Consider the following 14,772-nt stretch of genomic DNA (forward strand, 5'->3'; position numbering starts at 1 on the left):
GAAACTGGTCTCCCGACAGGAAAAACAGGAATCTAGGAACAGAAGGTGGCAATTCAGTCCTTTGAACACCTGCTGCTGTTCAATGAGACCGCAGTGGATCTGGTACCCAGCTCCATTCTCCCCTACTCTCCTAGCCCTTAATTTCTGAAGTTCAAACTTCTCTATGAACAGGGAAAGGGCCAAAACCCTGTCTAAAAGAGAGCAGATCAGTCTCTTTCTTGTCCCCTAGCACAGAGAGGAAAATAGTCATAAGTAAATGATGTGGAACCTATTTCTCGCTGACCTGATTTGACTGACCCAGTTTTTTTTCTGTTTCTGTGGAATTAGATTTCATCCCATGAATTTAATCTAATGATAATACAATTTATTGCTGTGCTATTTATTTCCCCGTGATTAACCATGGCAGGAAAGGTATTTCAAAACAAGTCTGTAATGGGGATTTGTTTTTGTATTTCTGGTGTTTGAATCAGTCAGCAGAGCGATTGTCTCTTTGGCAAGGATTACTGGCGAAGGTCACAGCAGCACTTTTGGGGTGGTATTAAAAACCTGGTACTTATTAAAATAAAAATGATGGGAAAAAAATGTTTGGAAGGCATAAAATATTTAACAAAGCTGCTCCCAGAGTAATCACTTTGGCAGAGAAACTCATCTGTCACCTGCAGTAAGCATGTGAGAGAGGATCTGCCACTGGTTCTATATCACATTATTCACTGGCTCCAGTGCACTGAGTGCAGGAGGTGAGGACCACTGGATCAAACACCTCCCTTCTCATCAGTTCCACCGTGGGAAATCTCTGCAATTCACTGCAGGTCTTAACTGCAAATTTCCTCAAGTTCGTGCTTTGAGTTTTATTTTATACCTTGTGTGAAGAGGACTTCAAAATTAGCAATGCACTTCACAGAATACGGTTTATACTTCTGTAGAAACAAAACCTGCAGTGCCCCGGAGCTGTATATAAAAAAATTCTTTAAAAGCGGTTGCCTCGTTGAATGACTGCACCTCTGTACACTGGCCTGACGCAAGTTCCTACCAATGCTGCCAGCACCAGCCATTCTATGCCCCCATGACCCTTCACATTGATATCTCTAGGTTACTGAGGGCAAGGCTCTGCTAAATCCCACGATCTCAAACACCCAAGTGCTACTGACTCCCAAGGGTTCCCCAGTGATGAACCCAACCCTAGCAGCTCACAATGTCCTTTAAACCCCACCTGCTTCCAATGTTCCGCAACACCAGCTGGGCTGTTAACATCTCTGCATTGTGCATACTACGGAGATAATGGGTAACAGCCCTTGTTTCAGACTTTGACACAGTTTGTGGTTATGAATTAACACGGTTATTAAAAGATGTGTGAAGTTATGGACCTCTAGCAACCTGGATATCCTGTTAGCCAGACCCACACTAGCAAGGCCCCCCACCCCATCACTGACCAAAGCAGCTTCTTGTCAAGGTAACAGACAAGACCAACCATCAGAGGAAGTCCTAGTGGCTCTCCACAGCACCAACATCAGTTTGTTCTTTTCTAATATTCATTTCTGAGGAGATGGGTGTCTGAGGCAATGTAGATATTTATTGCCCTTCCCTCATAGCCCTTGAGAAAGTGGGGTGAACTGCCATCTTGAAGCACTGCAGTCCGTGGTGAAGGTACTCCAACAGTGTGGCTGGAGGGGGACTTCAGGATTCACACCCAGCGATGATGAAAGATTTAGCCATATATTTTCAAGTCAGGATGGTGTGAGACTTGGAGGGGAAGCCGCAGGTGGTGGCGGTCTCCTGCACCTTCTGCCCTTGACCCACTTGATGGTAGAGGTCATTGGGTTGGGAGGTGTCATAACTACCGTGCATTATGTAGCTGATACACACTGTGTACCATGGGGAATAAATGTTCAGGGTAATGGATGGGTCCCGATCAAGTGGGCTGCTTCGTCCTGGATGGTATTGAGCATTTTGAGTGCTGTTGGTTCTCCCCTCATCTTGTAAGTGAAGAGTAAGTGAAGGATACTCCAATATATTCCTGACTTGTGTCGTGTAGATGAGACATCAGTCACTGGCTGCAGGATACCCAGTTTCTGAGCCATTCCTGTTCACAGCCTAGTTTCTCCTATGTTCTGACCTATGGAGGCAGCCTAACAAGAGAAGTGTCCTGATAGACTCTCCCTCACCTCAGGTGCCTTCAATCACCCAGCTCATAAGAACAAAAAATAGGAGCAGGAGTCGGCCATCTGGCCCGTCAAGCCTGCTCCGCCATTCAGGAAGATCATGGCTGATCTGGCCGTGGACTCCGCTCCACCTATCTGCCTTTTCCCCATAACCCTTAATTCCCCTACTGTGCAAAAATCTACCTAATGAGGCAGCTTCTACTGTTTCCCTGGGCAGAGAATTCCACAGATTTGCTACTCTCTGGGAAAAGCAGTTTCTCCTCATCTCCATCCTAAATCTATTTCCCTGAATCTTGAGGCTACGTCCCCGGTTCTAGTCTCACCTACCAGTGGAAACAACGTTCCTGCCTCTATCTTATCTATCCCTTTCATAATTTTATATGTTTCTATAACATCCCTTCTCATTCCTCTGAATTCCGTCAAGTATAGTCCCAGGCGACTCAATCTCTCCTCATAGGCTAACCCCCTCATCTCTGGAATCAACCTGGTGAACCTGCTCTGCACTGCCTCCAAAGCGACCTGCTTAAATTAAGCATGCAAATACCAAAACGTATCTATGACAGAAGACCACGGAAACTTCACTTCACAACCGCATTGTCCGCATTTGTATTTACTAACGTTTAGGGGCACTGCAGTTTTACCATCATTGCCATATGGTAACCAAGGAACTGTACAGAGCATGCAATGAGCTAGCACAGAGAAAGGAGCAGACACTTATCGTGCTAAGCAGATCCCAAGTACTTACATCAGAAAACAGAGAAACTTCATTTGTTCAATTGTCCTGGTGCACACATAAACAGAGAACACAAGAGAGAGACAGGAAGACAGACATACGGACGGAGAATCAAAGGGTCCACGGAGACAAAGGGAGAAAATAAAGGTCACAGACAAAAACCAGTAAGTGCAAAACAATTAGTAATCTCAGGAAGCTGCAGCAGAGGATTGTGGTAAATGGTCTTTGCATTGATTTGGTATAAAGGAGATGGGAGTTACCGTGTGCTATGGTGTGGCATTACCCATCTCTCTGGTGCTTTGGTGGGTCATCCAACCTTTATTCTCTAAGTCTGCCATTTTAATTAATTAACTCAAATCTTTCCCATCATTAACATGCCCGTCAGTGCAGGTCAAAGGCAGAAATCCAAACCTAGAACATGCACAGTGCTGTCCTGATCAAAGATAAAACCCAAAACATCCGTAACCCTGAAAACCCACTCCTTAAACTCCATGACTGGTCGCTCCCACGAATAGTGGGCAGCACACCAGGCAAGGTCCTCCCACAACACTGAAGGGGGCAATGCACGGTGACCTTTGAGGTCAGTACTTCCTTTGAATTCCTCGGTGCCTCCGTGTGTTGCTGGGAAGCTGGGGTTGGGAGGACTGCACTCTCCCTTAGACTCCAAGAGAATGTATCTCAGACCAAACACAGGAGAATCCGCTCCATAATGTTGGCACCTGTTTGCTGCGGCTGTCCTCTCTGCCAGCTATCCAACAATGCCCCTTCCTCGCTTGTCCTTCTCACCTCCAGCCCCTCCCGGGGAAAAGTCCAGATGCCAAGGGCCTAACGTTTGTTTGGGGGTTGGAGGTTAGAAATCTGCACCTCTGCCGGCTTTAACTCTGGCATAGGTGGAGTTATGGACTCTCCATGAAGTATCAAGGGTACTCTCCATGAAGGACTCTCCGAAGTATCACGGATAGCGGGGGAGGGTGGGAATCTGCAGGCATGGGGTGGTGGGAGCAGAGCTGGACTGGGAGCAGGTTAGGCCACCGGGGTGGTGGGAAGGGATGGTGGTTGCAGAGACAGAGAAGGTGCCTGAATATGGTGAGGGGCTGCGTGTTCCCTTGTGGTCAGTGACTGGTGGGGTGGAGAGGGACTGGTGGGGTGGAGAGGGGCGGTGAGGGAGGGAGTGAAGGGATCACTGGTCAACCTGACGGGACTGTGGGCAACATTCCCACCTCTCCTGAGTCGCTTGCTGCTGCGTGGATAACTCTCGCCCCATCCATTTGTACCCCTGGTACAGGACAGTATGTTTGAAAACATAATAGCAATTAAAAAGCAACTTCACAGAAGTACTTAAATGACCACCCTACCTCCCATGCCTAGATTGATGCCTAACCTGGCCCATGTTAAACAGGCAATGGGTAGAGTTGAGTTTCCAGGACTGATACTTTTGCAAAATTAACCTCTGACTCATCAACCCACCTGATTTCAGGGATGAAAATTCCACCCCATGACAAATACGTGCACTTCAACGAGATCTCCTACACTTCAGAGGGTACAGGCCAAGTCTTTTTCAGTCTGTCCTTGTAGGACACTCCCCAGCACCCCAGGAATCAATATGGTGAACCTTTGTTCCTCTTCCTCTGTCACAAGTGCAGCCAAATTACGAAAAACTCCTCTCATAGTAAAACACCACAGCTATTTTCTAGCTGTCAAATGTCTGAGTTCTGATACTCCCATCATAGGATTTTACCTTGCTGTGTGACCTGATCAGGGAATGGGAGGACCAACTGTTGCAGGAGTGACTGCTGGTAAATGTCTTAGCTTCTGGTTGGAAGGTGTTTGGATCTGAAGGTGGTTGGATCGGTGAAGTTACCAATCGCCAAGCCAGCCACCTTCTGACTGTCCACTCCCTGGTGAGGGCAGTCCACTCCCGTGTCGTACTTAGCCTTTCACTGACAGGCAGACCCCACCATTCAGTCATTCAGGTGCAGCCAACTGGACTGGTGAGTGGAGAGTGAGTGAGACTCTGGCCGTATCCAACTCTGGAACTCCTGGGCAGGAGTGGTGGAGCAGGTGAATTTGATGAAGTTTGCCCAAAATACCAGGCCAGCAAACAATTAGGAAGACAAATGGTACTTTGGCTTTCACTGCAAGGGGATTTGAGTACAAGAGTAAAGACACTTCATGTGGCCCTGGTGAGATTGCATCTGGAGAATTGTGCACAGACCTGGTCTTCCTATCTAAGGAAGGATGCACTGCGACAGAGGAAGAGCAACAAAGGTTCCTGGGTTGGTGAGGAGCGTCCTACAAGGACAGAATGAGCAGACCGGGCCTGTACTCCCTACGATTTCGAAGGATAAGTGCTGAAATCATTGAAACACACAAAATTCTTCTGGGGCTTGCCATAGTCGATGCTTCTACATAATATATGGTTCTACTTGCTGGGGTGTCAATAACCAGTTACAGTCTCAAAATTAGAGGTCAGGCATTCAATAACAGAGATGAGAAGAGAAGTCTTCACCTGGAGGATAGTGAATGTTCAGGTGGCTGTGGAGGCTCAGTGTCCAAGGTAAAGATCGATGGATATTAAGGTATTAAGGGATATGGATAGGAGGTTTAGAGGGATATGGACCAAACGTGGGCAAATGGGTCTAGCTTAGAAGGAAAAAGGGCCTGTTTCTGTGCTGTATCACTCTATGAATTCCATATCAAGGGATATGGAATTAGTGCAGGAAGGTGTCACTGAGGCTGAAGATCAGCCATGAGCTCAGTGATGACAGAGCAGGCAAGAGGGGTCGATTGGCCTCCTCCTGCTTCTGTTTCTCATGCTCTTACAAGGGAGATGTAAACTGGAGGAACAATTAGATGAGGGCAGAAGCTGGTCCTAATGTCTTTTGATTTTTAAAAAAAATCTTTCACACACCTGCTTCCTCCCAGATGATTGGCATAGAAACCCTGCTGACACCTCTCATCTGTCTCTTGTTTCGGCACGAGGGCAGATTGAAGGGTGTACGGGGCTCAGGCATTCCCCTGGAGGGTATGGGAAGTCACTTTACCCTCTCCCAAAAATTTACAATTGGAGAACAAGCTCCAGTGTTCTGGACACAGCTGTGAAATGATCCAGTAGGGATCCAGTATGATCCAGTACACCTGCCTGCGAAGGACCACCTTCCCTCCTGTGTTTGGGCCGTAGGGAACCAACAGCCACTCGAACCTCAGGGTAACACCTGCCACACGTCCGGCAGACTGGCAGCTCTGACTTGATGGTCACCATCACATTTCGATGTTACAGTTTCCCAGATGTGCCAGCATTTATCACCCATCCCTATTTTCCCTTGAACCAAGTGACATTTCTGTGGCTCAGAGGTCACATCTCCTACCCTGATTGACACCCGTAACCAGATGGGTTTCAGGCCAAAGTCAGTCGGTTGTTGTCACCATAACTGATGTTGAACAACTTAATGAGGTGAATTTAGTTTCTTTTAATTGCCGAATTGGGGGTTACAGATCCCTCAGGCCACAGACTCAGCCCTCTGGGTTGCTATTTCAGTAATCTAACCACTCAAACCTACAGAAGAAGGCAGTGCTGTCAGCCAGATGGTTTCTACAAACATAACATATGAACCAAGAGCAGGAGAATCCACCCAGCCCTTCAAGCCTGCTCTGACATTTAATGAGATCATGGAGACACAGGAGACGGCAGATGCTGGAACCCGGAGCAACAAACTATCTACTGGAGGAACTCAGTGGGTCAAGCAGCATCTGCGGCGGAAAGGAACTGTTGACGTTTCGGGCCGAGACCCTTCATCAGGACCTCAATCTTGAATAAGATCGTGGCTGATCTGATGGGAACGTCAACTCCACGTTCCTGCCTCCCCCCACTGAGTATCCAACGATGTGACATCCTTGCTGGCAATTGAATGTGCACATCTGTGTTTAAGGCAGCATAAATATAGGAGGAATAGTGTAATGTTGTGGAAACTGCTGGCCACTACTTTTCCTGTCTCAGTTTATTTAAAGGATGCATCATCCAACAGTTAACAAAGGTAGAACTGTCTGAAAATCATCCCTTTGATCTCCGGAGATGAGTGCACGGGTTACATGCCTTCAGGGACCTTATTCCTCTCAGAGGGATGCCAGAGTACGGCTGTTAGTGTGGGTTCACAACCTCTGGTCACAACCCACAAGGAGACAGCTCCAACTCCTTCCAGTCCCATGCAGGGAGGTAAGGAAATTAAATTGTGTTAATTAGATTGTCTAGCATCAGCTATAGTGACCACTATTGGACTGTCAAAGATAATCATTTGTTTATTGGAACAACAAGAGACTGGAATCTGGAGCAACACTCAAAGCACTGGAGGGACTCAGCAGGTCAGGCAGCATTTGTGGAGGGAAATGGGCAGTCGAGAGCCTTCATCATGAATGAAAGATCGAGGTGGGGGATAGTCAGTATAAAGAGGTGAGGCAGAGGGATGGAGCATCCTATTGCTTGCCAGCCCTTGTCCCACTACTTCCCTTCAGCTTTTGAACTGGATATCTCCCCTCTAACTTTCAGTCCAGATGAAGAGTCTCAACCCGAAATGTCGACTGTCCATTTCCCTCCACAGACACCGCCTGACCCGCTGAGTCCCTCCAGCACCTTGTGTTTTGCCTCATCTGTTTATTACTGTTCGCCAGGGAAGGAGCTGTGTCTGCTTCTGACCTGCAGAAATCCCATTCGGACCAAGGTTAATTAGGGATGGGCAATAAATGCTGGCACATCTGGGAACTTTCAAGTAACGACAGTGAGATGCAGCCGCCAGTCACCATGGTGGGTTATGGCGGCTGAGTTATACGAGTATTAATGAGTGGAAGGTTCTTAGGGGCAGGTCATGGGGTCAAAGGGTGAACAGTGATGGAACCGTGTGACCATGAGCAAGGAGCAGATGCCCCAGGCTTACTGTGTGACAGGGACCTGGGATCAAATGCGTGAGTGAGAACTAACCCGAGTGACAGTGCCACATTATCCCTGGTGCACTGAAGAACGGCTCAGGGAAATGGGATTGTTTCTTATTTCAATCCTGTCTGAAGCCTTCTCTTTGAAGCTTCTGTCAGCTTGCAGAGTGCCCAGGTGTGTGGGGTCCAGAGGGCAGCAGATGGATGAGGTAGGTGTTACCTGTCAGTCAGCACTGCGAGCTGTACTGATCCTCAGCCAGGCCCTGGGGGTCAGAGGTCTCCCCCTTTGACATCGAGGCACAAACCATCAGCCAGACCTCAGTGACTGTTGGCTTGGGAAAGAGGGGAGCACAAGACATCAATGGCCCACATTCCGACTCCCCCCTCTCTCCTCTCCACAGGCGCAGAGAATGGGCAGCGATACGTGGCACACTGACGTACAACGGGGATAACTTCTGTCATCAGATGCAGGGAGAGCACTTGAACAGCAACACTCACTCTAAAGGGGGCACTACACCCGAAGGTGAAGGCAAGGGATGGCGTGAGTGGCCATTGCTGGGAGATCAGTGCCGGTCAGATTCAGAGGAAGTGTTCAGGAGAGGCAGGAGATTGGACACTGTCACACAGTCCGATGAAAGCTCCTGGAGGGTGAGCCATTGACAAAGGGTTGGTGGGGAGGGAGGAGCGGCAATAAGGATGACGAATTTATTGAGCACTGCAATACCCTATTCTAAACCCTAGTGTAAAGAACGGTCGGTGCAATACTGCAAACAGTTCCTCCCTCATTGCCCAATCTGAAGTACCTCACCCCTATCCCTGCCCATAGCCAGGTGCAGTGATGGCTTGCTATTTGCATCCACAGTAAAACTAACAGCTAGAATGGGCCTCTTATTTACACCACTGTCATCACTGAGGGAGAGGTAAGACTTGGGCAGAAAATCAGGAGAAACCCTGGCCAGTGGAGCTCTCAAATATGGCTTAGAGGAAGCAATGAGGCCCACACACTAGAGGACTGTGGGCTGAAGCGGCCTCATGCTGTAACATACCAAGCTCTGCAGCCTCTGGCTGAATCACAGTCGGGCAGAGATTGATGTCTGAGGGTGATGGCCCCCACACAGACCTGTCTGAGATGCGTTTGGCTCTTCAATGGAATCTAACTTGCGGGAAGCAGGAAGAAGCAGCAACCCATTGCCTGCTCCTGCTCGGAGACGAAATCATCCCAGGGTCTCTGTGGGCTAGAGGTGTCAACACAAAGTGTTAAGAGAGCAAATCCCCTCAGGTAAACAAGGAACCTTTCATCCTTAATTAACTGTCCAGCTAACCTCTACAATGAATAAAACTATCGGTAAGGTGCTGCTCACAGGTCAGTGTGCTCGTGACCTCTGCCCCAGGGCCCTGAAGGATGGAGGGACAGAGTAACCAAACTTCTCCACTCAGGGAAGTCTGACACCCCGGGGGGGGGGGCAGATCAGGAACCTCCTGAACTAAGGGGTTCATATGGGCCCCTTCCGAGAGTTGGAATGTGGAGTCACTAAACAAGCTCTCAGGGTTGTCCAGGGCAAGGCCTTGGGTGGTGGAACCTGAGGTCAGCGCTCACGGGCTGCAGCAAATCAATGGAGCCAAGAGATGAGTTCAGCCACAGGGGTTGGAGGGGTGCGGTGCAAGTGAACGAAAGGCATGGGCTGGGCAAGGTGTGACCAACTCGGTAAAGCAAATCCGGAAATTTACACGGGTAACTTCCGTGCACAGCAACAAAGGCCGGTGTACAAAACAGTGCAGAGAAAGAGGCAAGGAGAGAACCGGGGTAACACTCACGTTATCACTCGAGGCTTCGACTTCCTGGGCGACGCCTTCACTGCATCCTCCTCATCGGCCACCTCGAGGTCCCCGAGCTCAGTCGCCTCGGTCGCCGGCTCCAGAGGAGCGAGGGGCTCGTCCACGTTGGCCAAAGTTTTCGAGGGCTTGAAAGGGTCGACTATGTCTTCAAAACGCTCGGGGTCAAACCTGTAGGACTCCTTTGGGCCGGTGGGGGAGTTCTGCAAGCCGGAGCTGCCGCCAAAGGGGTTGAAGTTGGGGTCGTCCCACTGGGTCGAATCCAAGTTGTAAGATGCTTTGGGAAGAGGAGTGTCATCAAAACTGGCGGCGGGGGTGGCTTCGTCCTTCTCCACCGGAGGGGCCGGCTTGGCGACTGCCGGCCTCTGCTTCTTGCCGCTCCGGCCGCTGGCCTTCTTGCCGGGTTTCTTGGCCACGGGTACCCGGGTCTCGGTGTTCTCCTTGTCCTCGGATAAGTCGAACTCCAGCTTCAGCGCCGCCCCCTTGGTCTCCGCACGGGGTCCCGTCTCCTCCGCCGCTGCGGCCGGCGCGTTCTGACCGTGGGCCGAGGGGGAGTCCTGCAGCCTGCATCCCCCCGAGGTGAAGGGGTTCCTGGTGTCGTCGAAGTTGTTGGGGTCAAAGTTGTAGGACGACTTTGGCATCGGCACATCTTCGCTGTCTCCCACCGCTCCAAGGTCCAGTGACGGAGGGGGTGCCTTTTTACGCTTGCTCTTGCTGGCTGGGACATCTGAGCCTTCTGCTGCTTGCTCCTTCACTGATGGCACAGTCATGCCTCCTTCCTGTACGCTGGTGCCCGAATGGGCGCTCGTCAGCACGCACTGGGGTCCCACCGGAACCGACGGAGAGTCTCTGACCGTCTGAGCTTCGGACGCAAGCCCCTCGATCCTCAGCGGGAGCGGAGACTCGTGGGGGGTGTTGGCGGTGCCCACAGTGCCCTCAAGGGCAGGGCGGAGGGCTGTATCACGGGAAACTTCACAGTGAGCTGGCTCTGGCCGCGGGCCGCTTGCTGCCTGCCCCTCTGCAGGCGGACTGGCTCCTGATGGTAAGCACGTGTCTTCAGTTTGCAACCCTGCAGCGGGCAATGTGGCACAGTCAGCAGCAAAGCAAACAAAGGCACGGCAAACTGCAGTCCTGCAAGAGAAATCCCTGCAGAAACAGCCAGCACCGCTCGCCCGGGTCTATTTAACAAATCCAGATGTTAAAGCAACAACAAACACCGAACACGTCCAGGTCTCTGTCAGCTGAACTTCAAAGTTTACCCAAACATTTCAGCTGGGTCTCTTGGACAAAATAGAGTCATTCAGCATGGAAACAGGCCCTTCGGCCCAACTTATCCATGCCGATCAAGATGCCCAAGGAATCTCAACGCAAGGAGATCATGCAAACTCCACATAGATAGCACCCGAGGTCAGGATTGAACCCAGGTCTCTGGCACTGCAAGGCAGCGGTTCTACTGGTTGCCCACGGGTGCCCACCAAGCTAGCCCCATTTGCCCGTGTTTGGCCCATATTCCTTTAAATCCCTCCTACCCATGTACTTACCCAAATGTCTTTTAAATGTTGTTAATGTACCTGCTTCAACCACTTCCTCTGGCAGCTCGTTCCATATGCACACCACCCTCTGCGTGAAGAAGTTGCCCCTCAGGACCCTCTTAAATCTTTCCCCTCTAACCTTAAACCGATGCCCTCTTGTTTTTGATTCCCTATCCCTGGGAAAAAGATTGTGTGCGTTCACCCTGGAAGGAATACCAACACATTTTCAGACCACACTGACGCCAGTTTCAGCACCAAACGAAGGCACAGTTGTACCCCCAGTGTTGGTGTGTTAGTTAGTTGGGCACCTCACTACTTGTGCAAATTTATTATCTCCACCAGACCACCAGCGGCCTGAGAGGGTGAGGCGACGCACCTCCCTACACTGGTGCAGCAACTGCAGAGGCAAAGCTGCGGACACTTTCCTTGCCGCTGGGAGAGCACTATCGCCCACCGGTCAGCAGGGGCGGAGACCAGTGACGCAGTGCCCCTGGCCCAGGACAGGATTGTGCAGCACCAACACTTGGAGTCAAAGGAAGGGGAGTGTAAAACCACTGGGACAACAGAACCTTCTGCTTCTCCCACGGAATTGCACGGCCTGCCTTTCCCAGGAACCATGCAGCTTTGAGACTCAGGAACTGTGGTTTGCAGGAACCATAACCCTGCAGGATCTTTTTGACATGTATGTTGCAGGCAATACATGATGCAGAAACTGCAACCTGAACACTGAAAGAAATGCTTATCACGGAAACTGTGGCTGGTGTATTGCCTCCTTTGTGTGCAGAATGAAGTCTCTGGAGGCACTTCTAGGCAGCTACAAGTCAGAGAGCAGATGCTGGAACCTGGAACAAAACTACAAACCGCAAGAGGAACTCAGTGGGTCAGGCAACATCAGGACTGGCGCAAGGTCTCGACCCGAAGCATCAACTATCCTTTTCCTCCAACAGATGCTGCTTGACCTGCTGAGTTCCCCAGCAGTTCGTTTTTCACTTCCAGGCAGTAATGTGTTTGCAAAGCAGCCAGAACTCTCAATAGTACAAGGGTTTCATTCCCTTATAGAGCCAAGTGATGTCATCAAAACAGCAGCAAGGACAGCAGAAAGCTCGTCACCAAGGGTGCAAAGTCTTGTCATCTGTCCCTGCAACGAAGCTTCCCAACATCTGCCCGAGTGAAACCCATGCTACCTCTGGTCCGCAGGCACCGCAGTGGGTAAAAGTTTACTCCCCATACTCTCATCAGCACCTGCCACAAACATAGCCGAACACTGTGGCAGAAGTTATTTGCTTAAAGGTGAGTGAGTTGGGGAATAAGAGCAGTATCATCAAAAGTGCAAACAACAGGCTTACAGATCGTACGAAGGTGGAGGGAACAATGAGCTTGTTACAGCAGTAATCTCAGAGGGTCCACAGTGCCCCTGGATCAATTAAGATATTTCTTTATTAGTGACTGTGTAGATCGAAAGACACAGTGAAATGCATCTTTTTGCGTTACTGAGAATGTGCTGGGGGCAGCCCGCAAGTGTTGCCACTCTTCCGGCGCCAACATAGCATGCCCACAGCTCCTAACCCGTACGTCTTTGGAATGTGGGAGGAAACCGGAGCACCCGGAGGAAACACACGCAGACACGGGGAGAACGTACAAACTCCTTACAGACAGCAGCAGGAATTGAACCCGGGTTGCTGGCGCTGCAATAGCGTTACGCATTACACAGCTATGCTGCCTTTGCCGCAAATGGTCAAAGGATCCCCGCCTGTGGAACCGGTCTGTGAGTGTGATCAGTCATCAGGCTAGTTGGGCGAAGGTCTATTTAAAATGGCAACGCAACCCTTGGCAGAGTCTGCTTCAGTGTAATACTAATCCAAATCCAACCCCAGGATTCAATGCTTTTCCTGTACCCAGCACAACCATCATGATACTTGGAACATCGTACTCCTCTCTTTGAGAATGAAACAAATATCGATCAGCAGCAGAAAACGTGTAGAAATCAGTCAGACCTGTGCAAGGTACAGAGCAAGGCCAACGTGGTCTGAAAGCCAAACCCAACCCCAAATGTCGTCAGAACCTGCACCTGACCCCACCCCAATGGGATAACAATAACATCACTATGGGGCCTAATGTGTCTCAGCATGTACACTCGGCCCCACCCAGAGTACTTTATCAGAATATACACCTGACCTGACCGGAGTACACAGATGGGTCTTGTTGGGCTGGGGTGAGGAGGTGACCTCTCAGTCTCAGCACTGATTCAACACAGGATCGTGAGACGGCTTGAAAGTTAATAAATTAACCTAATGGATCCAAATTTACAACAAGGAAGCTGGATGGCTTCCGTGTATTCCAATTATTTTTTTTGCAGAGGTGACTGAAGTGTAACCTCACTGTAATTTGAAACAACTGTACAAAGTCTTAGTCCAGGTCACCTGTGGACAGCTAGGCATTAGACAGAGCCAGCAAGATGGCTCTTACTGAGATGTACTCTTGACCTCACACTCTACCTTGTTGTGACCTTGCACCTTATTGTCTACCTGCACAGCACTTCCTCTGTATCTGTGACACTTTACTCTGTACTGTTATTGTTTTTACCTGTACTACCTCAATGCACTTTGTACTAACTCAATGTATTGAGGACTAACTCCATACTAACTTAATGAATTGACCTGTACGATCGGTATGCAAGGCAAGTTTTTCACTGTACCTCGGTACAAGTGACAATAATAAACCAATACCAATACCAACACGTGAGGGAGGACCCAAGATTCTACAACACTTCCCAGGTTGCCTTGAGGATTACCCAAAAATGCTCTGTGCCAGAGTACTGTTGAAATACAGTCACATCACAAACAGGACTGACAACTTGTGCACCATAAGGTTCCACACATAAAAATGTGGCAAAGACCAAATAATTTGCTTTGTTGCATGAGATTGAACGAGGGACAAATATTGTTCAGCGAACTGGAGATCTCTCTCACTACTCTGCTTCAACGTGGAATCTTCTACAACCACCTGAGAGAGCAGCATATCCCAAAATATGAATTAGGAGCAGGAGGAGGCCATTCAGCCTCTCAAACCTGCTCCCCCATTTAATTGGACAATGGTTGATTGCACTACAACATCAACTCCACATGTCTAGCTAGTGACCTTTGCTTAATTTCTCATCAAGCAATCAGCATTCCCTCAGATCTCATACAAGCTTTTTAAACTTTGGATCATTTGTTCAACTGAATTAAAGTTCACCATGTAGCTACAACCTTAGAAGGCTTAGCCTTTGTACTTCGTGATTAACCATACGAATTGTTGCTGAATAAAATGGAGTCCACCATGTTTTTCTTTGCTGCTTTACAGCAACAGGTCTATTTATTTATTTATTAGTCACATGTATGTCGAAACACACAGTGAAATGCGTCTTTCTGTATTACTGAGAATGTGCTGGGGGCAGCCCACAAGTGTCACCACTCTTCTGGCACCAACATAGCATGCCCACAACTTCCTAACCCGTATGTCTTTGGAATGTGGGAGGAAACCGGAGCACCCGGAGGAAACCCACGCAGACACAGGGAGAACGTACAAACTCCTTACAGACAGCGGCCGGAAT

The 14,772-nt window shown here is 49.5% G+C and overlaps 1 protein-coding gene across 7 annotated transcripts in view; it reads right to left on the bottom strand.

Annotated features, from left to right (window-relative positions):
- Positions 1–14,772, bottom strand: part of tacc1 (transforming, acidic coiled-coil containing protein 1) — a 164,185-nt gene that overhangs the window by 59,911 nt on the left and 89,502 nt on the right. For 4 of the 7 annotated variants that reach the window (XM_052040791.1, XM_052040796.1, XM_052040795.1 and 1 more), the window contains 2 exons: positions 9,631–10,717; positions 2,905–2,940 (listed from right to left, as the gene is read on the bottom strand). In XM_052040791.1, the coding sequence (XP_051896751.1) occupies positions 2,905–2,940; positions 9,631–10,717 (1,123 nt within the window). The remainder of the gene's footprint in view (positions 1–2,904; positions 2,941–9,630; positions 10,718–14,772) is intronic. The other 3 variants (XM_052040792.1, XM_052040797.1, XM_052040794.1) reach the window with 1 other exon arrangement.

The sequence above is a fragment of the Pristis pectinata genome, chromosome 29 (assembly GCF_009764475.1).
Source record: "Pristis pectinata isolate sPriPec2 chromosome 29, sPriPec2.1.pri, whole genome shotgun sequence".
NCBI classification, from domain to species: domain Eukaryota; kingdom Metazoa; phylum Chordata; class Chondrichthyes; order Rhinopristiformes; family Pristidae; genus Pristis; species Pristis pectinata.